The sequence below is a fragment of the Ailuropoda melanoleuca genome, chromosome 15 (assembly GCF_002007445.2).
Source record: "Ailuropoda melanoleuca isolate Jingjing chromosome 15, ASM200744v2, whole genome shotgun sequence".
Lineage (NCBI taxonomy): Eukaryota > Metazoa > Chordata > Mammalia > Carnivora > Ursidae > Ailuropoda > Ailuropoda melanoleuca.
Genome location: NC_048232.1, coordinates 70,542,263 through 70,565,736, shown reverse-complemented (window position 1 = coordinate 70,565,736; position 23,474 = coordinate 70,542,263). Strand labels below are relative to the sequence as shown.

Below are 23,474 nucleotides of genomic sequence, written 5' to 3'. Positions count from 1 at the left end.
CAGTCTAAAATTGTTTCTCAGGACACAGAAAATAATTATTAATTTTTAAAACACCATACTTAAAATATAGACATGGGCCCTATTCATCAACAATTATTAAAAACCTAAGTTATGTTGGTAAAGTAAACGACAGAGAAAAGTCACAAAGAATTGCAGTACAAGAATTTATTTTACTTACCTGAAGATACAGCTCATATAATTTGGATTCCAGATATAAGGCTCGTGGATTTGAAAACTTAGAGAAAACTTGCAAATGAGCAATTAACTGCCTAAAAAAACAAAAACCAAAAATCATAGGGTAATACAGAATTAAACAACAGAGATTTTCTTTTTTTCTTTTTAGAGAGAGTACATGACTGTGGGTGGGGGGGTAAGCACAGGGAGAGGAAGAGAGAGAATCCCAAGCAGGCAAGACGCCCAGCGTGGAGCCCAACATAGGGCTCTATCTCACAAGCCCTGATCTCTCTGAGATCACAACCTGCGCTGAAATGAAAAGTTGGGGACGCTCACCCAACTGAGCCACTCAGGTGCCCCCAGAGGTTTTCATAATTTACTTTTCTGTCTTTATTTTCTGTTTTTGACGATTTTATTTATGTATTTATTTGAGAAAGAAATAGCATGAGAGAGAGCACAAGTCGGGGAGGAAGGGCAGAGGGACAGGGAGAAGCAGACTCTGCTGATCAGGGGGCCCAATGTGGGGCTTGATCCCAGGACCCCAAGATCATGACCTGAACTGAAGCCAGATGCTTAACTGACTGAGCCACCTGGGCACCCCATCCCCAGAGATTTTCTTAAGATGATAGTACCCACCAATTTTAGCCTCTCTGACAAGTATGCCAAACACCTTGACTACAGTTGCACTGTTAATTATACAAATAAGTTTTAATTATTTGCATTTCAGATATTATTCTCCAGAAATTCTAAATCTCAGGCAGGTCTTCCCCTGAAATCCAGGCTCCCCCACTCCAGAAAATCATTCAGGATGTGCTTAGAATGGTTTAAATTAAACCAGACACAGGAAGAAAGTAATCAAAACAGTGATATATTTGCAAAGCTGAACACAGATAATTTTTGGAATGATTCCTTGTCTAGTTTCTATGCAGTAGACAGGGAAGTGGTAAAATATATTCTTCCTTATTTTCATAGGACATAAACACTGATGTCAGGAAACAGAGGTCCGTATTTGGATAACCACAGCTCTTGCTTACCAAGAAGGAAGACGAAAGAACAACACTCTGTGGTTTAAAGTTAAATACGGAGATGCGACTCCAAGCCAATGATATCATCGCACTGCAAGAGGTTGAGAAGAGGGCTCCTACTACAGTTACTCGCTCGACTTCTTAATCCATAGGCTCCAGGAAGCTTTAAAAACACTTGGTAAACAAACTGTTCTCTCTCTGTGTATAACTGAGAATTCTATATATAAAAAAAAAAAACCCTGAATGAATAAATGGATACAATTTGGAGAGATCTTATTTGCCTATCTCAAGAACGAAAGCAGGGAGAAGTGAAGAGAGACAAACCAAGCTGCATGTGTGGTACTGACTTTGCGGAAAGTGACTGAACACTTCAGGGTCTCATTTTCCTTATCTTGACAAAGACAAGATCTCCTGGACTTTGTGTAAGGACTGAACGAAAAAACAAGAGTTGCAGGGCCTCTGCTCCTAAGAGTTTAGTAAACAAGCATTTCTCTACTCCTGGGCAGAAAAAATGCAAAACTGTATAAGTCCTACTGGTTAATAGAGAGAAAATAATCTGGAAGTTATGACCTTCTTACATATAATAGAGAAATGGGGGTAAGGTAGTACTTCTGTTTACGTTTAGCTTAAATGCCTGTGATGGTTAGTCTTATGTGCCAACCTGTCTAAATTAGACTATTTAATTATAACATTAAATTACATGTAATGAGATACTAATCTATGTGCTGCAATGAAGGAATTTTGTAGATGTTCACATTTATAATCAGTTGACTTTAAATAAAGGGGATTACCCTCAATAATGTGGATTGGCCTCATCCATGAGGTCTGAAGAGCAAAAACTGGTGTTTCCCAGAGAAGAAGGAATTCTGCCACAAGACCGTGACATAGAAATCCTAGTCTGTGAGTTCTGGACTCAAGACTACAGCATTGAATCCTGCTAATTTTCTGGCCTGCTGTCTTGCCCTATAAATTCTGGATCTGCTGGCTCCCATAATCATGTGAGCCAATTCCTCAAAATATACCTGTTTATACAACACACACACACACACACACACACACACACACACACACTCCTTCATCCTATTGGTCTGCTTCTCTGGAGAGCTCTGACTGACACAATGTCCCTACATACTTATCACTGAGTCCTTGCAGTTTTACAAATAAACTTTAAAAACTTTCTTTTGAAACATCCATTCCTTCCCCCTAACATTTATTATATTTTTATGAGCTATGTAGGCTTAAAGAGCCAAAGAAAGGGGCGCTTCGGTGGCTCCGTCGGTTAAGCACCTGACTCATGATCACAGTTCAGATATTGATCGCAGGGTTGTGAGTTCAAGCCCCACACTGGGCTCTATGGCCAGTGTGGAGCCTATTTAAAAACAAAAAACAATAAACAAAAAATCCAAAGAAAACAGGAGCCAATTTACATGTTTTCAATAAATAATTGCCAGTGAGAAGCACGTTCCATGCAGGATCATAAACTTGGGATTATGAATGTACTGGGGTGGCATTAGGAATGTGAATACCAACTTACTCACATTTTCAATGGTGTATGTTAGCAACATTCTAACTTTGGCTAAAGGAGGCAGAAAAACTAAGACGTGGACCTTATCCTTTCTGATTTACATGGCAGATCTATAAAAAATTAACTACTATCCAAGGCCAGGAGAGGCACCATGATAGAGGCATGGATGGCTCTTCTGAAAGTCCGAAGCTGGGTTAAGAGAACTTTGAGTTTAGAAGACAGGAAAAGCTATAGTGAAGAAGTGGTACAGGAACTGTTCCTGGAAGTATGAGTAGAATTTCAGTCGGCAGAAATGAGTCAAGGACACAGCAGAAAGAGGGGAGGACACAGCAAAGGTCCAGGGGTAAGAAACAAAGAGGCATGACTGGATAAATAGCTTATTCATTTATTCACCAAAGACAAGGACTAATCTTTTGCTAGCTATTTGCTGAGGACATGAAGAAGAAAACATCAATCTTTGTCTGAGAGGGAGTAGTACGGGACAGAAAGCTCAGAGATCGGTCAGGTAGAAACAGAGAAGGAACTACAGTTTCAGGACACACGACCATGGCCTTTCTTGCCCCTGTGTCTTACACACTGTCTCCATGGGCTGGCAGAGTCCTTCCCTGCCCCAGCTGCCTGGCCAACGTTCATCTTTCAGCTTGAGTGGGGCCCTCTCCTTTGTACCAGTCTTCTCCTTGTGGTAGAATTCAGTCATTTTTCAGTATGTTCCTATAACGCCTTGTTCTTTTGTTGATGTTTTTGTATTTGTCCTGTCCTAGAACTCCTTTAAAAATACTTCTATAAAAAAAATTCGACCGGGCACCAGACTGCTTCCTGCGTAGTGGAGGCTAAGTACCCTTCTTTGCAGCCCAACATTTGGCAGAAGGCACTCGACACAGCTGCTGAATAGATGAACCAATAAATGGCTTGTGGGAAGACTCAACAAAGGGGCATATCAGATCACGATCTAACGTTTTAAAATAACATGGTAGCACCAACACACTGGATCCTTGTTGCCCCAATTCAGACAGTCTTCAAGTAAGCTGCACGAACTTCTGAAAGCCTGATCACTTCTACTTTTTCTACGGTTTCCTAACAATTTAGGTAAATGAACAACCCACGGAACAGGAAAGACGATGTAAAAGCATGGGAAAAGAAAAAGGCAACCAGGCAAGAAGTCAAAAGGCAAAGTAAAAGTGCTGATGTGTTTGTTTATAAGAGAAGAGATGTTCCATTACGTGGTCCCTAACACACAGACCTAACACCTGGTGCCGTGAAAGCGAAGGGCAAAGGGCGAAGAGCGTTCAACCATCCAGGCCCAGTGTTCTACCCGTAAAAAGGACTTAAGACTAGATAACCCCCGAAGTCCCCCCAATTCTAACCGTCTGAGGCTAAATAAGAAAAAATAAGTAGTAACAAGCAAGCAACCAAAAATCTCTGAACACAGGAAGTTTTCTTTGGGCTGTAAAAGAAAATCCCCGGGGGGATTTCTCCTGGAAGCCTGGATCTGTGATCTTTCAGCAACGTGGAACTTACTTTGCTGCAGCTCTTCTTGTCTTCTTCTTCTGCGAGGGCTCGTCCACGGGCGCCACCTCTTCCTCCAGCTCTTCAGCGTCTCCAGCAGTGGGCTCTTCTTCTATCTCCTCAGCTGCGTCCCCTTTGGCTTTCCTTCGCAGATCCTGGGTCGGAGCGACCTGCAGGTCTGCGGGGTAATACTCATTGCTGCAGTGGAAACAGATGAAGCCGACATGTCCTCACTCTGTCTATGACAGATGGATGCATGGTCACGGTTCAGTCCCACGCTGAGGACTCATCAGCGGCACCTTAGCCAGGCCTCCTCACATTATTCTTTATTCAGCCCTGCTTAAGTGCCCTATTTGACAAATCTACCACTAACCGCAGTTATGCTTTTAAAATCCCACTGTTGTAAGTATTTGAAAAGTCCCCTTTGGACTGAGTTGAACTCAGTCTCCCTGTTTCTGGAACCATGACTGGGGGAAGCGGTGTAGGCTTGGATGATATTAAATAATTAATGAGAGCACAGCATTTAGAGCATGCTGGTCACTTTCCGCCAGACACATTCTACTTTGCCAACGTTCTTTTGCAAATACAGGGCTGCAACGAAATTCAGTCGTCTGGACATGGTCTGGTAAGACAGATGGAACTGTCAACTCCGTTGCTTTGGGGGGCAGTCACAACATGACACAGACTCAAACTGAATGTCCAGGCAATGAAAATCAGTCTCTTTAAAGTAAGCTTGTGCAACTGGTATTCACATTTATTTTATTTAATTCCATCCCTTTGATTGCCCACTGTTGTAAGTAACTAATATCATCTTGAAGGCTGTCGTATAGTGCACTGGTTTTGTGTCACTTTAATTCATGCATCCAACAGTTATTCATTTGTTGTCTGTTTGGTGCACGGCACTGGGCTATGGATGTAAGGAAACTGATCAGACTTTAAAGTCTGCACTCAAAAATATACTGATAAAATGACATGTTTGAGGACAGCACCCTACCAGCACACGGAAGAAACTCCAGGTTAATACACTAAACGACACCTGGAGAGCTGGGATGCTACACCATATTCAACTTTGAATTCTCACCCAGCAGGATCTAGCACTTAACACATTAAAAACGGATGAGTGAATTAAAATGAGCAAAGTTGCTGTGTCAGTTACAAACCATACCATCATCTACTTAATGACATCCCGACTATATTCTCAACACCCAATTGGCCATATAGGACATTATTTCTTTAAACCTTTTCTCCATGTGCAGCATGTTCACTCATGTTTATCAGTGCAATAACTCACACAGAACGCTTACAAGAGTACTCCTAGCACACAGCAAGTACTCATTAGATGTTATCTATTATCGGGATATTATTGTCATTGTTAGTCATTCCTGCTTCCAGTTTTGTTCTCTCAAAGAATGGTTATGAGGGATTCATAAATGAATTCTAATACTGAATTGTTTGAGACATATTCAGAAATACAAATTTCTAGTCAAAAAATAAAATAAAAAGCCCATAATACATTTTGAAGTCGGAATTAAAGGTGCCATTTGAGTTTTCCATTAGTTTGGGTCATCCATAAAAGTACTTGCTACAGGTAATCACTGCCAACTAATTTTAAATATTTTTAAAAATTGTGTATCTTTGGGGCGCCTGGGTGGCACAGTGGTTAAGCATCTGCCTTCGGCTCAGGGCGTGATCCNCTCTCCCACTCCCCCTGCTTGTGTTCCCTCTCTCGCTGGCTGTCTCTATCTCTGTCAAATAAATAAATAAAATCTTTAAAAAAAAAAATTGTCCACCTGTAGTCTCTAAGTCTTCTTCAACTCAGAAACCACTTCTTTTTACAGGCTCCTCTCTCCATCTCTAGTAATCCATTTGTAATCTACTTCTTTCTTTGGAGAAAAATTTGGAAACTTAACATGGTAAGAAATTTATTTCGTATTAACGCCATTAGTCCTAGCTTTCATACGTATAGCTCTTCGCACTTCACAAAACAACTGATAAACATTATTTTATATGATCTTCAAAACAAGGCAAGGAAGTATCACTGTTTTCATTCTGTCAGTAAATTAAAGCCTGAAGAGGTGGGCGAAAAAATCCTTACTCTTCCACCATGGTATCTACTCACCCGCCTGAATCTTCGCTTATAACCTTTGCCGGAATGAATTACTCACATAAACTTTTCTACTTATCCATTGGATCCTATCTTCTCTTAGTTGTTCAAAGACATGACTCCAGCAATTTTATTCCCTCACTTGCATTACGAATTTCCCCTCCCTTCTGGATCATTCATGCCAGCATTATGCAGATATACGCTGTTTCAATCTTAAATAGAAACCTAGCAACAGCAGCTCTCTCCGCTCCCACATCTCCCTCCACCTATCGGCTTCTTTTTTACAAGAACTGTGCATTTGCTGTTTTCATTTTTCTTCTTCATTTCCTTTTAAGCTCATTTTATTTTATTTTATTTTATTTTTTTAAAGATTTTTTATTTATTTATAAGACAGAGATAGAGACAGCCAGCGAGAGAGGGAACACAAGCAGGGGGAGTGGGAGAGGAAGAAGCAGGCTCATAGCAGAGGAGCCTGACGTGGGGCTCGATCCCACAACGCCGGGATCACGCCCTGAGCCGAAGGCAGACGCTTAACCGCTCTGCCACCCAGGCGCCCCTTTAAGCTCATTTTAATCAGGGTTTCATCCCTACCAGGTTAACCAAAACGACTCTTGTTAAGGTCACTTCTAAAGCCAATGGTCAAGCCTTGTGCTTCATCTGACTGATGCCTCATATAGTCTGATCCAACTGATTACTCCCTCTCTGAAATACTTTCTTCACTTGGCTCCTGGGACACTACGCGGTCTTGGCTCTTCTTCTGTCACTCCTTCCTGGCTTCCTTTGCTGTTCCTTGTCCCCAGCCTCTAAGTATCACTATCAATCCTTGGAAGTCTTCTCTCTTTACATTTGCACTTTAGGTGTGGCCTCATTCCTGGTCTGCTAATTTAAAAAAATCATCTGTATACTGATAATCCTCAAATTTATAATCTTTAGGTCAAACCTTTCCCTTGAGCTTGAAACTCCAAATTCAACTGCCTACTTAACACCCCAACTTAGATGTCTGTTCAGTATCCCAAACTGAACACGTCTAAAAATGAATTCCTGATCTTCCCCACAAATCTGCAAACCTCTGCAATCCTCCTAATCTCACTAAGTGGTGACTCTCTTCTTCCAGTCACTCAGATCAGAACCTTAGAGACATCCCCAATTCTTCCCTTTCACCCTCCTGGACCACCCCTCTGCCCCCTAAACACCCATGCGTCTGATCTGTTGGCTGACCAAACCCCACATGCTGATCTGGTTGCAACCCTTCAAAAATATATTTTACTGAATTGAAATCCAAGAATATCCAGAATTCAACCACCTCTCATCAGCTGTACTATGTACAAGGTATAACTAATACCTTGGCACCTTGGTCAAGTCACCACCATTTCTTGCCTGGACTTTAATAATCTATGAAACTGGTCTCTCTGCTCTGGTCTATTCTACAGTCTATTCTCAACATGACAGAAAAATCCTCAAGAAAATTTAAGTCATGCCATCCCTCTGTTTAAACCTTCTAATGGCTTTCCATCTTTCCATTTCACTAAGAGAAAAAGCCAAAGTCCTTTACTATCACTTAAAGGCCCAAGGCAATTTGGTCTCCTATTAAGTTTTTGCCCTCATTTCCAACTACTTTCTCCTAGAGTCACTGCTGCAGTCACTGAGACTTCCCGGCTGTTCCTTGAAACCTAGCATGTTGTGGTTTGTAGCCTGCTTAACCTACACACCTACTGCATTTTCCCATATAACGAAATACTACTGGAAAACACACTTTTTATTGAATGATTGGTACTGTTCTGTACCTCACATCCTTTATCTTTAGTTTTAAAGTAATCCAACTCTCACACAGCCTTTCTAGTCACAAAACAACGCTCCAGAAAGTTCTTGTCATTCCTTGAGAGTACATTCCCTCAGAATCCTGGGAAATATCACGAGGCCCACAACAGAGTGGCTGGGCTTGGGTTACTGGAAAATAAAGCCCCAGGCAGGAAATAAAACAACAAACAACGGGGCAAGAAACAACAAGGGCTTTGTATGTTGATCAAATTCAACACGGCCTTTCTTATTTTGTAACCTGGAATTTTTATTAACATCATTTATAGGCTAGTGAGATTTTGACTCGTGTAAAATTAAGTGGTGATAAAAACTAGTTGTTGTCTGAGAAAGCCAGTGCTATACAGATATGCCCATGATTTGAAAACATGACTGACATATAAAAACACTCAGGCTACTTGGGAGCTTAAGACTTTGCATCTTCTCTTCCTCACATCCTACTGGGGACATTCCTAGAAAGGAATACTTACTTGATAAATCTCAAGAAAAGTGGGGAGAGCTCCCTGGACCGTGGCTCTACCCTCTCTGGGAATTTTGCCAGAGCTCGCCAGAGCAAAAAACGAAAGTTTGTGTGGTCCAGTCTTTCCCGACAGTCAGTTTTCAATGCTAACTGTTCACGATAAAGAGCTCCAACATCTCCTTCCTGAGTCTGCTCCCAACTTTCATCTCCAATGGACTTCTCGTCTCTGACATCATTTTGCAGCTCTTTCTCTGCAAGGAAAAAAGTCATCAGAACCACTAGAGAAATGTTAACATTTGTCCTATGTGTTTCCTCAAGTGAGGGTGTTGCTTTCTCTAATATATGAGGAAAACAATAAACTATATTCAAAGGTTATCAAGATAATTCATTTCTCATTTGTTTCCCCATTCATGTGCAATAAAGCAGTAAAAAATTAAATAAACAACCTCTTTTCTTCCCATTCTCCCCTTCACTTCCCCTTACATACCAGCGTGTACAGCTGCCTTTTCTAGATGTTCATAGTAGACTTTCCAGAATTGCTTATTTTCCATTTCGTGTGCGTGAGAACTAAGAGAAAAGATCACAAACAAAATATGTGGTATAATCCTTTCTAAAAGATCTCTTATAGGAAAAAGAAAGTAAAAGGACATAACTAAAATTTAAATAGGTTATCCCTGAATATAGGGCTTAAACAACATTTGTACTTCTTCATATTTTTCCAATGCCTGCACTGAGCAGGAATTACTATTATTAATTAATTTGAGTACAGTTGACGCAATATTAGTTTCAGGTGCACAACTTAGTGACTTGACAAGTTTATTATATTATGCTATGCTCACCACAAACGTATTGTCATCTGCCCCATTACATCGCTATTACAGTATCACTGACTATTCCTTATGCTCTGCCTCCCATAACTTCCTCACTCCATCACTGGAAGCCCGTATCTCCCGTTCCCCTTCACCCATTTTGCCCAACCCTTTTCTGTCCCCTCCCCTCTGGCAACCATAAGTTTATTCTATTTGTAGGTGTGATTCTGCTTTTTGTTTATTCTTTTAAGATTCCATTTACAAGTGGAATAATATGGTATTTATCTTTTTCAGTCTGACTTATTTCACTTGGCATAATACCTTCCAGGTCCACCCACGTTATCTCAAATGGCATGACCTCCCCTTTTCCACGGCTGTGTAATATTCCATAGTATATACACACCACATCTTTCTCATCCATTCATTTACTGATGCACACTTAGGCTGCTTCCATATCTTGGCTATTGTAAATAATGCTGCAGTAAACATATATCTTTTTGAACTAGTGTTTTTGTTTTCTTTGGTAAATTCCCAGTAGTGGAATTACTCAATCATTTGGTATTTCTATTTTTAATTTTTTGAGGAGGAATTATTTTTATAGTCATAAAATACTCCAGGATATTTTTAAAAACCTAAGCAGATCCCTATAAAAAGACTATTTTTAAAGGCACAATAATGGGAACAGGGCAACAGGTATGAGGTATATGGCACAGTAAAGAAAGGAAAGGACTTGAGAGAAAACTCTGTTTGTTCAAAGCTAACGTTAAGTGTTGGTTTTTCCTCCACCAAATTAAAATATACTTGTTAACAAAAAGGCAAAATAAAAACTACATGAAACATACCTTTCAGAATTTGAAGAGATGAATCATGTAAGTGTTTATATAATCTGGTATCTTAGCAACAATAGTCTCAAAATGTTTATATTCTTTCTGCCATTAATTTTCCAAGAGTATGATTTTGTTTTTCTGTTCCTAATATTTTATTGGTCACCTCTAGGCCTGCGCATGACCACATGGACTCCAAGTAGGGAGTCAACATTCACCAGCACCCAGATGGGAGCATGAGAAGGCCTTTGCCTAGCTCTTGGGGGTCCAGACTATAGAGTTTGAAGGAGCAGGTCTGGCCCTTCCTGATCAGGACAGAGCACCTGGCCAGGGACACAGGTGAGGGCCGAGAGCCTTTTTTTTTTTTTTTTTTTTACATTTGGAGATTGGATATCATCTTTAATTAATAATGCCACAGCCCAACACCCTTTTAATTGCTATGGCAGGTTGCGATTAACTCTGTGTGTGTGTGTGTGTGTGTGTGTGTGTATGTAGTATGTATGTGTGTTCCTGAACAGATGAGGTGCCAGTAGAGACTCTTAAGCAGGTCTTAGCCAATAGCTCTACTGAGCAGCGACCTGAAGACAGTCTCCATAGTAACACAGGCTGGACTCCAGCCTCCCTTTTTCCTGGCTACTTTTCATGCATTCTGAGGCCCGTGTCAGCCCAGATTAAAGGGCTTCTTAGGCAAAGTTCATTCTCTAGTTCCTAGGCATCACTGCCTCTGACCACAGGGATGTCCCTGGGCAAAATACAGATTGTTAGGCAAAGGTGATAACTGTTATGCAAGACATGAACTATTTATGTTGTTGACTATACGTGACAAATAAACCAGTTTTCAGATAGATGTACCCAGCAGGGAGACAGCCTACCAGTCATGGAGAACCATTTAAGGCATTCAGTAGCTGAGAAACCAACCTTTTTGATAGTGGGCTGTTGGTAACACATATATCAGATTCTTCCTTAAGCACAATAAACAAAATTATGAAGCTGAGGTTAGGAAGGCCTTGTTTTCAGCATAATGGTTTGATGATTCTCAAAGGCAGTAAAAGGTAGACAAATTGGTACAAAACTGGAAAGAGATTTATTTATTCTACTTCTGTCCGATAAACTTGGTTAGGGTTCTGAGAAGCCACACATGATATGGTTCTAATCTGACAAAAAGCCAGAGAAGACCATCTGAAGACAAATGTCTGCAAAAAGACAGACTACATATGTATATGTATTTTCTATATAACTATTAAGGTCCTTTTTATGTATTTTCTATATATGTATTTTCCATATGACTATTAAGGCACAATATATGTATTTTCTATATGACTATTAAGGTCCTTTTTAGAGCTAAGGGAATTTTGAACACTAGACAACTAGGGTTTTAAAAAGTCCTTATTTTTAAACTAAAGTGTGGCTCACTGACTCAATATATAAAAAATAAAATCTTGTACTTATTATACAACATCTTGTCACTGTAAAAAAAAATTCAACAATACAGATGCATCATATAAAGTAAAAAGGGAAAGTCCTCCAAAGTTATTTTACTGCACAAAGAAACATACACTGAACATTCGAACTGTTGCAAAACCTAGCATTAGAAAGAGTAACTTATGTTTATTTTTTCTTTACTTTGTCCCAAAAAGAATTGGAGCTACAGATACCATATACACCCATTCATTTAAATCATACCTAGAAAGAGTATAATTGTGGCCTGATCACTCTGCAGTAGTTAAAAACATAATGGCTTCATCCATATAACCCATGCTTACCTTATGAGATCAATGACGGGATCCCAGAGAGCACTGAAGTTAACATATAACATGCCTAATAAATAACGAAGCGGCACCTGCAATGATAGGAGGTGAGTTTAGTAAATGGGTAATAAACTACAACAGAACACCCAAAAATACAAATATCCCAACTCAGATAACTGGAGGTTGGAAAGAAGTGTGTGCTTTAAGGAACAAGCTGTAGGTATCAATCCAAAATTCAGTGTATAATAATTTTCCAACTCTCCCTAAAATGTCACTCGCTATTTAATAGAGAAGAATCACTAAAGCAAACGTACTCAAACTCACTCCAGATGTTCACAGAGGGTACAGTATTTGAATCAACAAGACTTGACTCATGATTAAATTTCCACCTACCAAACACTGCTCTTACTGTCACCGTGTAGGATAAAACCTGAGCAGTAAGCAGTAAGGCACAGATACCAAAGAACCCAAGACAGTACACTGTGAATGGCAGCTGGGGCTTTGCAAACAGATGGCTGAGTTTTTAAAACTAGGTATTAAAGGCATTCAGTTCAGAGGGTCTCAAGTTTCCTCAGTTGCCTTGAGAACAACCGTCATTATTATTCACATCCCCATGTGCTAGGGAGGCATCATACAGAATGGTAGTTCTAATATTTAGGGGTGAGGCGTTTATTACTATTTTAGCAGCAGAGCCCTTTTTCAAACCGAAACATAACACAGGACAGTAATATTTCAAACAGGTTAAGAGCGGAACTGCTCTCTGATCTAAAGGGAATGCCTCTACTTGGCCTTCCTCCCAAAGGGATCTGTGATCCATCCTCAAGGGTCATGGATGAAAAATCCCCAATACCAAAGGTAGAGGCCTGACATCCTGAGGCAGTGAACAAATCTGGAGAAGAATACCAAGTTTTAAACTTGATGTTGAGTACTCCTGTTGCTGCTTCCTACCTACCTTCACATATTATGCACCTGTTCAGGAGAACGGAGGACAGTAAATTATTTCCACTGTTGAAAAAGCGGGCAGAGCCATTTAATTCAAAGCATTTAAGAAAATTGGAGATTTATCTAGCTTAAAAAAATTTTTTTTAACTACTTGATATGTTTCTCTCTTCAAAAGCCAGCAAAACAGATCATAAAGCACAAATTAATTTGGACACTGTTTTATACCTCCTGTAACGGCCCATCAGGGACTGCAGACTGCACCACATCATGTCTTAGTTTTCTCAAATGAAGAAGCTTCTCTCTGTAATCGCTCACAGTTGGCGGGACAAGTTCTGCCTGGCGTAATATAGCAAAGGCCGACTGACGCTCTGAGAGCCCATCATCCTGAGTGAATGGAGAAGACCAGGGAGGCAGGTCAGTACTTTAATTTCCCAAAAAGACCATGAAATGTGGCCAACGTTCTAAAAAAGAAAAACTAGGCTATGTTAATGTTTTAAATTAAATAGGCAACACTTTTTTGGGTAAATGATTCATTTTTCCTCATAGTATTTACTTTTTGGTAGATAATTTAGGATTAATATTTAGCACAAAAATGACAAGTAAAAAACAGGAAACTAATTGTCAATGACTAGAATCGATTGGCCACATTTGTTGAAATAAAGAAATATATATATATATACTTCCACTCTACAATTCTACTTTTAGAAGCAGTAATTTGCATTATGGGACTATTTCCCTATTCAAAGATACAAGCATAAGGATGTTCACTACCCTTTACTGGAAATGCTGAAAAACTACAAACAACCCACCTAAGCATCTATCAACAGAGAGCTGGTTATGTAAGGTATTTTATGTTTTTATTTTTTTTTTAAAGATTTTATTTATTTATTCGACAGAGATAGAGACAGCCACCGAGAGAGGGAACACAAGCAGGGGGAGTGGGAGAGGAAGAAGCAGGCTCATAGCAGAGGAGCCTGATGTGGGGCTCGATCCCAGAATGCCGAGGTCACGCCCTGAGCCGAAGGCAGACGCTTAACTGCTGTGCCACCCAGGCGCCTCTATGTAAGGTATTTTAAACTGTGGTATACCGTTCAAACTTCAAAAGAAATGAGGTAAGCCTCGAGGTGCTGATATGGCAAAACCTCCAGGATGCCATTTGTTTACACTATACATGTGGATACTAAAAATCTGAAAGAATGTTCATCAATTACCTGTGAATTTTCAGTGTGGGCAGGAGTAAGAATTACAACAAAAATCTCACTTTTTAAGATAGACATTTATACAACAGTGAATTTTCTGCACACGTGTCACTTTGGAAATATAAAAATGAATTACATTTTTAAAAAGTTATCCAAATTAACAGTTAAAATACCTCCATGGGTTCTGGAAGTCGAACCTCAAAATGGTTTAGGATCCTTATTGTCAAAAGCCGAATCTAGAGGAAGTAAAAGGCATGTTTCAAATTCCAAAGTTTACACATAAGAAACTGATTTATAGCCAGTGAGATCTGACTTCTATAGAATTAAGGAAAATATACCACTTGTCAGAGAGATACAAGTTATTCTATCCCTTATTTCATATTAGACACCAACCAACACCTTATTCAAATAGTACACAGAACAATTTAATGACCAGACGAGACCAAGAAGATAAAGTTGCCCACAGAACCATGTTTTTCTTTCAACTATGACACCATAAGCATCTCTGTAAATACGTGCAAAGAATCTGATTAAGTTTACAATTCTGTTACAATTAGTGATTTTTATTCATAAGCAATGTATTTAGGTATTTCTGTACACATGACCAAACAGCAGAATCACCTAGAGGACTTTAAAAAACTGCAGATTTTTCAGTTTCAGCCCTACTGAGTCAGAATTCTGGCTGGTGAGGACCCAGAACTTGTATTTTTATTAAGCTCCCCAATTAATCCTGCGGCAATCAGTTTGCAGGTCAGTGTTTAGGAATCACTGCTTTAAAGAGAAATCATCCCACAGCAGCACTGTCTGATTCAGGAGCTCTAACAACCACTGGCAATACACACAGAATCAAAAGGTGAGAGACTGAGAACACATCACGAAACGCCATTACCTTGGATATACCAGTCGAAATGTTTGCTTGTAACTTGGGAAATAGTTCCATTAAAGCTTCCTCAGAAAGTGGCCCTTTGCAGCCACATAATGATAATCTCTGATAATAGAGATCGGCCAACAGCAGCACAGATGGCTCCAAAGGAAATGTTCTGCAACAAGATATTTCTTAGACCCAACCTGCACCATACGGTCGAGGGTTTAGACTATAATAGAAACTACAGAAAATTACAACTGGTGAAGAAACTGTGAAAGGGACCAGGGAAAAGTTTTATGCGGACATTTAGCATCATTTTAGAGATAAAGAATCTGAGGCCTTGCAACAGTGAGTAATGTGCTCAAGGACAACATACAGCTGGGTGGAAGCACATACATCCTGTCTCTGTGGGAGCTGCAGAAGGATGTTTTCTCAGAGAAAGAGCACAGAAGCTGTGGCATCTGCCCTAAGCTAATATGCCTCCATTTACTTATTCTTATCAGGACATATTTCAAGGAGGATTTGAGATGGCTGAGATGGCCTCACACAAGCCAACGAAGCCATTGCTCAGAACCCAGTTTTGGCTACATGCAAGGAATACACCTGTTGGAAGTGGGCTTGGTGCTGCAATCAAGAGAAAAGTTCCACAACGGCTCCTCGCCGGGCATCCCCTACAGCAGTGACACTCAGGTCTCCCCAGGTCAGGAGCGCAGAGAGCCCCAGATCCCACATCCCCTCATGATTTATTCCCTTGCTGCTTCTGTGCTTCTGCTCAAACGTCTCCTTCTTGGCGAGGCCTTCCCTATTTCAAACTGTTGCTGTTCCCAACCTCCAGACTCTTCCTATCCTGACTCTGCTTTAATGTTCTTACCACTGTCTAATGTGCTATACATTTTACTTATTTATTTTGCTCAGTGTTTCTTCTTGCTAGAATGGTAGCTCCATGAAGGCAGGGTATTTTGTGTGTCTCAATCACTGACAGTGTCTCCCGAGTGCCTAGGAAAGGGCCTAGTACACGAGAAAAGCAAATGAATACTTACTGAATGAAGGAAACAAATAAATCTGTTTTAAAAAGCATGGGACTAAAATGGATTAGACTCTAGAAAAAGAAGTCAACTACTTTACCAGGTTTCCAAAAGATGTGACCTTGAGAAAGTGTGCTGAGCTGAGTAGAAAACGGCTTCCGGGTAACAGCCCAGTGCTACTACCAAAGTCAGGAGCTGGCTGATACCAACTTAAAAAACAGTAACAAAACTGGATTGTGTTGGTATGTAGTGAAAGGACCACAGGAAAGTGATCACTGAAATGGTGATGTCGAGTTGAGACAGAATGAGTGAAGCAGAAATACGTACGCTGGAATCACTCAGGAAGTTCTAGAAGGTCAATACGGTGCAATGTTCGGGCTGGGAACAACCTACAACACTAGTTTACACACATGGTAAAATACCTCTCTACAAAGATGAAATCTGCACTTAAAGACGGTATAAAAAATGTACTTACTTTAAGGATTCAAATCAATAAATTTCTAATATGAATACAACTTAGGTATAAAGTAGAACAAAACAAGGACTTTCATTATGCCCAAGATTTCACAAAAACAGAAGCTTTTATATTTTGCTAGTGATTAAATAAATGGGAGGTATATTTACTTACAATACTAAATTTTTCACATGTTCCACAGGAACCAAATGAAGAAGTTCGGAAGATTCTTCCAAACTTAGTAGAGTATTTACAGCTTGACAAAGAACAAATAAGTTTCCTAAGGGCAGAAAAACAGGAGAAACTATATAACGTATTCCTTTGACACAGTAACTACCAGGCATCCCATTTATCTAATACTTGCTATTTACAGAAGTTCTTAAATTAAAGTGAATTTGTGCCTCCCAAAGAATCATCTGTCAAATGTCAGAATATAACAGGAAGGAACTGAAAAAGAGAAGTTCCCAAGTCTTGTATTTTAGCTTTCTTAAGAGAAAAATATATTCAAAAGTAGAGAATAAAATGTATGTTTCCTTAATCAAGATGAGGAAGTTCGATGGTCCCACTCACTGGCATTGCCCAAATTAGAATTTTTAAGGAGATGCACTGTACTTTTCAAAAGCTATTAAATTATTGTTTTAAATTAGACATTCATTTAATCTTAGACCAGAGGCTGGCAAACTTTGGTCCACAAATCAGATTTGTATGTAGCCTGTTTTTTATATGGCCTGCAAGCTAGGAATGTTTTTTACATTTTTAAAAGGTTGTTTGAAACAACAAACAAGCAAACAATAAAGAATATGCCACAAAAACTGAATCTGAAAACCTTAAATTTTTACTATCTGGTCCTTTACATAAAAATTTTGTCAACCCCTGCTCTAAATACTAGAAAAGTTCAGCCCAATACAACTTTCTGCAATGATAGAAATGTTCTGTACTTGTGCCAATATGCAGCTGCAGTCCAGTATGGTAGCCGCTAACCACATGTGGCTCCTGAGCACTTGAACTGTGGTGAGCCTACTTTATTCTCTAATGTGTCTAACAGAGAACCTGGCGCGGTAATACCTAAATGAATGAACAACTACTACACATAATGTTAGAAAAGAAATACTGAACTAGAATGAAACAAAATACCTACTTTGATCGCTGTTTTCAGGCTGGTGAGGGGAGATGTTCAGGTGTACAACAGGAAAGGGTGTTTGGGGCAGGGCAGGCTAGTATCTTGCTCAGGGTAAGCAAAAGGAAGAGCCTGGAGTAGATGGTGTGTGTATATAGAGTGTGCGTGGGAGATGGAGAACAAGACACAAGCTGGGGCTTGAACACGAGGGGTCTTAGATACCATGGTGCCCTCTGACACTTCGTCTTCCGATTCAGCTTGTGCTCAAGCCGCGCTCATCTGATCACCACATTATGAGGCACAAGTCAACACCTCCACCTTATCCTATTTTTTCTTATTTACCATAGAGGGGGTTGTGTCAGAGCACAATGTTAGCACTATTCTCTAGTATTCCATGTGTTTACAGTCACTTTGGGTGTGCCAGAAAAGAAGAGAAGAAAACAAATGGGGATTGTAACTGACCTTTTCCAAAGCTGCCTCTGTTGACATTCAGGAACAGTGACTCTATGAAGCACGTGACAAGTGGTATCACCTTCTCTTTCTCAAGAGGTCTGTCCAAGAAGTCAGGAGACAAAGGGAAAAGTTCCAACTGGCATTCAATGGATTTTTCAGGGAATAGCAAGAACGGGCTAATAAATGTTTAAATGAGCATGCTAAGTATCTCTTTCAAAATTAACCATAGTTTATTTTCTCACCTAATATGAGGTAACACAACGAGGGCTGCCCAAGATTGTGAAAGGTAAGTATCTTTATTTGGGGGTAACTGAATTATAGATAAGAGGTGCTCCAATACTGGGATCTGTTCTTTTCCTTCCTTGGATCTCATCATCTTCTGCCTTAAATAGGATCTGAAGGAAGAGAGGGAAAAAAAATGTTTAAAAGAGGAGAGAACATAATCGCTCTTGCCTTCTGATGTTTGAAACTGGTTCCTTCACACATGTGGAAGATTTGTGGGGAGGAGGGAATTGGTGGTGGTTGAATATAAATAACAAAACAAATACGAGTCATTTACTGATTTTCAGTGAGAAGCTTTTTCGATGCCTTTGGTTCTACTTTCTTCTATTTTCTATTTTAATTTGCTTCCTAACTTAAAGCAAGTCTCTTCTAGTTTTATGTATTATTTCTGAATTTTCTGATTCATTCAGATTACTTCTTTTCTGTCCATTCTGCTGATGGACACGTTTTTAAAAACTGGAGAGGTAATTGATTATAATGAAAGGACTTCCTCTAGTCCCCCTTTCCTTTTTGACACAAATTTTACTACTTTATGAGTGTAGAATGATGTCGCACATAGTGGTGAACTTGACAAATGTCACCAAAGTGATTATGATTTAGAAGTAACTTCCTCTGCTTCTTTAATCTCATAAATGTTTACTCGATGACATTTTCTGACAAGACATTTGGCTTTAGGTATCAGTTACTTTGGCATTTTTCTTGTTTGCCTCTTTTTCCTTTTGGCAATGAACCACATCCTCAGTCCAGGTGAAAGACAGAAATCTAATTGAAAGGAAAGTCACAGAAACAGTAAGTAAAACGATTTGTTTTGATAATGTATCCTCCATGTCCAGTTTGGTTAGCTTGTTACACAACAGAAGTGGAAGATCAGGTTTTTATTCCTGTGTCCCCATTATCATGAAAATTAACTAAAAACTTCTATTCTTTTTTGTTTCATACTTATCAAGACATGGAATGTTTGTAAATTATAGTTACTTTCACTGACAATTTCTGAAAGTCACTATACCTTGATATATATAGTCCTTCTAGTAGTAAAGACTCAACAATCTGCAAAAATCTTATAAGAAACATTGAGATACTTTAATATTAAGGTGGGTCATTGCTTGCCTGCTTCATCACACCTGCCGATGAGCTCCAATAAAATCCACACTCCCTATGTCACCTTACAAGGCCCTATGTGATCTGATCCTGGCCTGCCTCTCATGTCCTCCCATTCCACCCTCCTCCTTGCTCGGTGCTCTGTACCCACACAGGTTTTCTTTTTGTTCCTCAAACATACTGGGCTTATTCCTATCCCCAGAACCTTTACACTAAGTCTTGCTCTGCCTGGAAAGCCTTTGACCTAGATCTTTGCAAGGCTGGATCCTTCCCATCATTACAATCAACTCAAAGGTCCCTTCTCTGGAAAGGAGTTACGTTGCCTCTCCATTCATTCTCCCTCTCAACACCCTCGTTTTATTTTTCTTTTTATCATTAAAACTATCTTGTTTATTTGTTATCTGTCTCACATCCCTCCTCTCCAAGAATGTCATCTTGCCAAAAAGAAGAAACCTTCCTCTTATTCATTATTATATCCCAATGCCTAGAACAGTGCCTGAGACAATTAGCATTTATCAACTGATAGAATAAATGTATCTTCTAAAGAATCTTTTCACATCTATTATCTCTTTCTAATCTCACAACAAATCTGTGAGACAGGTGGATGGAGTGTTACTGAGAATATTCAAAGGTAACCATTCACATATATCCTATCTCTGGGAGTTGCAGAGGGATGTTTTCTCAGAGAAAGAGCACAGAAGCTGTGGCACCTGCCTTAAGCTAATATATCTCCATTATTTATTCTTACTAGGACATTATTTATTCTTATCATGACATATTTCAAAGGATCTGAGATGGCTGAGATGGCCTCACACAAGCCAACAAAGCAGCTTCATTCCCAGTGCTCAGAACCCAGAGTTTTGGCTACATGCAAGGAATATGCCTGTTGGGAGCTGGTTTGGTGTTGCAATCAAGAGGAAAGTTCCAAGGGAATAATTCTACAGGAGTTACTAATCATTCATTCCTCAGGAATCAGAGTTCAGTAAACTGGAAAACCAACAAGACTCTACTGTCATGTTTTGATAGAAAAGCTACTTTTAAGGTCAGCAGAAGAGCAACACGTGAAGAAGACGAGTTCCTCCAGAATCTCAAGCTGATCCAGAATCAAAAACTAACTCAGCTGTGTGACTGTGGGGACAATGACACCCATCTCAAGGGATGCTGTGATGCTTCAAAGCTGAGTACTTAGCAAAAACTCAAGGAATGTCCACCTATTCCTACTGCCCCAAAGCAAACCACAAACGCAGCAAGTCTAACAAATCCCAGAGAAATAAGAAACTTACGTATGAACATATAGGAATGATAAGGGAACTGGTTTCCTAATCTATAATTTCTAAAAACACATCCACAACTGCTGGAAAAGTGATAAGCAGAATCCTCTCACATATTTATGTAAACCCTGTTTTCAATGTCTAAAGGGTATGCTTTATTTTTAATGAAATTAAAGTAATCCACGGCACTCTTAACAATTCAAACAATGCAAAAGTATATAACCTAAAAGTTAACAGTCATATATAATCTAAAAGTTAACAGTCACTTCTTTCTTCCCCTTCCCATCCTCCTGACATAAACAAAGTTAAAAGTTTTGTGTATCCTTAGGGAAATGTCAGTTCTTCCCAATTTGATCTACAGATTAAAGGCAATTCCAAACTAAATCCTAGCAAGGTTTTTTTGTAGACATAGACAAGATTCTCCTAAAATTTATACAGAACAGGAAAGGACCAAGAATAGCTGAAACAATCCAAAAAGGAACAATAGAATGGGAGAAATTTTTTTTTTCAAGATTTCAAGACTTATTTTAGAGTGATTGTAATAAGACAGTGTGGTATCAGAGGAGGACAGATACATGGATCGATGGGAGAGAACAGAGAACCCAGAAATAGAACCACACGTTCAATGAGGAAAAATAGCCTTGTCAACCAATGTTGCCATAACAGTGGGCATCCCTAGGCAAAAAAAGAAACTTGACCTAAACCTCATATCTTATATAAAAATTAACTCAAAATGGACCACTGACTTAAATGTAAAACATAAAACTATGACACTTTTAGAAAAGTAGGAGAAAATATCTAGGTAGGCAAAGAGTTCTTAGACTTGATATCAAAAGCACTATCCATGAAAGAAAAGCTGGTCAACTGAACCTCATCAAAATCTAAAACAGTGCTCTGTGAAAAATCTTAAGTGAACAAAGACAAGCTATCGACTAAAAGAATTTATCTGCAGACCATTTATCTGACAAAAAAACCTTTGTCTAGAATATATAACGTGTTCTCAAAACTCAACAGTAAAGAAACAAGCAATCCATCTAGAAAATGGGCCAAGGAAACAAACAGGTATCTCCCTAAAGAGGATATACACATAGCAAATAAACCCAGGAAAAGACGGTCAACAACATTAGCCACTAAGGAGATGCAATTTAAAATCATAATGAGATTTCACTACATCCTACTGCATTGGCAAAAAATAAAAATCAATGACGATACCAAATGCTGGAGAGGATTCAGAGAAACTTGACCATTCGGACTGCTGGTGGGAATATAAAATGGCACAAATACTCTGGAAAACCGCTAGCAGTTTCTCATCAAACGAGAGATGAGATGTACTTATGATATAACTCAACAATTCCACTTTTGGGCATTTATCTCAGAGGAACAAAAACTTACGTACGTGGATATTCGTAACAGCTTTATTCATCAAACTAGCCCAAAAACAGAAATGACTTAAACGTCTTTCAACAAGTGAATCATTACCTGGACCACACTACATCCATCGCACGGGCTGCTATGCCACAACAGGCCCACGCAAGATGTTCAACAAAGGAATGGACTCTCGACGCACACAACTTGGATGGGTCTCAAGAGAACTGCGTGACTGAAAGCTGCTCTCAAAAGCTGAACTCTTCAATTCCATTTATATAATATTCTTAAAATCATACAATCATAAAAACAGAGAACAGATTAGTGACTGCCAGGGGTTAAGAATGGAGACAAGAGCATCAGAGTGAGTGTGGCTATTAAAAGGTAGCACAAGAGATCCTTGTGGTGATGGAGTAACACTGTATCTTGACTCTGGTGGTGGTTATGAATCTACGCATGTGATAAAACTGCATAGAACCATATAGCCAGATACACACACACCCAGAGATGAGTGCATGTAAAACTGATGAAATCTGAAAAATGTCAATTTTATGGTTGTGATATCGCAGTTAACTTATACAAGATGTTACCACTGGGGGAAGCTGGGGGAAGAGTACACAGAACCTCTCTGTACTACTTCTTTCAACTGCACGTGAATGTACAATTATTTTATTTTTTAAATTTATTTTATTTTATTTTTTTAAAGATTTTATTTATTTATTTGACAGAGAGAGACAGCCAGAGAGAGAGGGAACACAAGCAGGGGGAGTGGGAGAGGAAGAAGCAGGCTCCCAGCGGAGGAGCCTGATGTGGGGCTCGATCCTGTAACACCAGGATCACGCCCTGAGCTGAAGGCAAACGCTTAACGACTGAGCCACCCAGGCACCCCAAATGTACAATTATTTTAAAAGGTTAAAAAAAAAGCAAAAAATCAATAATCACCTTTTTCTTTCACATACCATCCTCCTGACATTAAACGGGTTAACCTGTTTATGTATCCTTCCATGTCTTTTCCTATGCTTATTTACACTTTTTGTTTTAACTTTGCAAAATGGGATCATACTAAACAACTATTCTACAACTTCCTTTCTTCACAGAACAATATATCATGGACATCTTCCCAGTTAATATACAGAGATCTTCATTTTTTACAGCATTCTTATGCATTATAAAATGGGTAATCCTACCAACATTACAAGGAATACAAACTTAGAACTTACCCCACTGTCTGTTGTGAAAAGACCAGGGGGTACTTCTCAATTGCCATCGAGCCAGCAGTAGGAGGTGCTGCTTTGTTCAGAATGAGCTTGGCCAAAATGGCCAGAGCTTCATCTTTGACAGGAGGCTCATTAATCAAGAAGCAATTTTCAATATACAAGAGAAAGCTGGGTAGAAAAAGCTAAAAATAAGAAA

General features: G+C 39.4%; 1 protein-coding gene across 2 annotated transcripts in view; it reads right to left on the bottom strand.

Annotated features, from left to right (window-relative positions):
• UTP20 (UTP20 small subunit processome component) overlaps positions 1 to 23,474 on the bottom strand; it is a 94,993-nt gene that overhangs the window by 58,328 nt on the left and 13,191 nt on the right. For both annotated transcript variants that reach the window (XM_034644494.1, XM_034644495.1), the window contains exons 12-23: positions 23,282 to 23,460; positions 18,288 to 18,440; positions 18,055 to 18,143; positions 16,650 to 16,755; positions 15,021 to 15,171; positions 14,305 to 14,367; positions 13,158 to 13,316; positions 12,006 to 12,082; positions 9,097 to 9,176; positions 8,620 to 8,860; positions 4,243 to 4,428; positions 179 to 269 (exon numbers count right to left, since the gene is read on the bottom strand). In XM_034644494.1, coding sequence (XP_034500385.1) covers positions 179 to 269; positions 4,243 to 4,428; positions 8,620 to 8,860; positions 9,097 to 9,176; positions 12,006 to 12,082; positions 13,158 to 13,316; positions 14,305 to 14,367; positions 15,021 to 15,171; positions 16,650 to 16,755; positions 18,055 to 18,143; positions 18,288 to 18,440; positions 23,282 to 23,460 — 1,575 coding nt within the window. The remainder of the gene's footprint in view (positions 1 to 178; positions 270 to 4,242; positions 4,429 to 8,619; positions 8,861 to 9,096; positions 9,177 to 12,005; positions 12,083 to 13,157; positions 13,317 to 14,304; positions 14,368 to 15,020; positions 15,172 to 16,649; positions 16,756 to 18,054; positions 18,144 to 18,287; positions 18,441 to 23,281; positions 23,461 to 23,474) is intronic.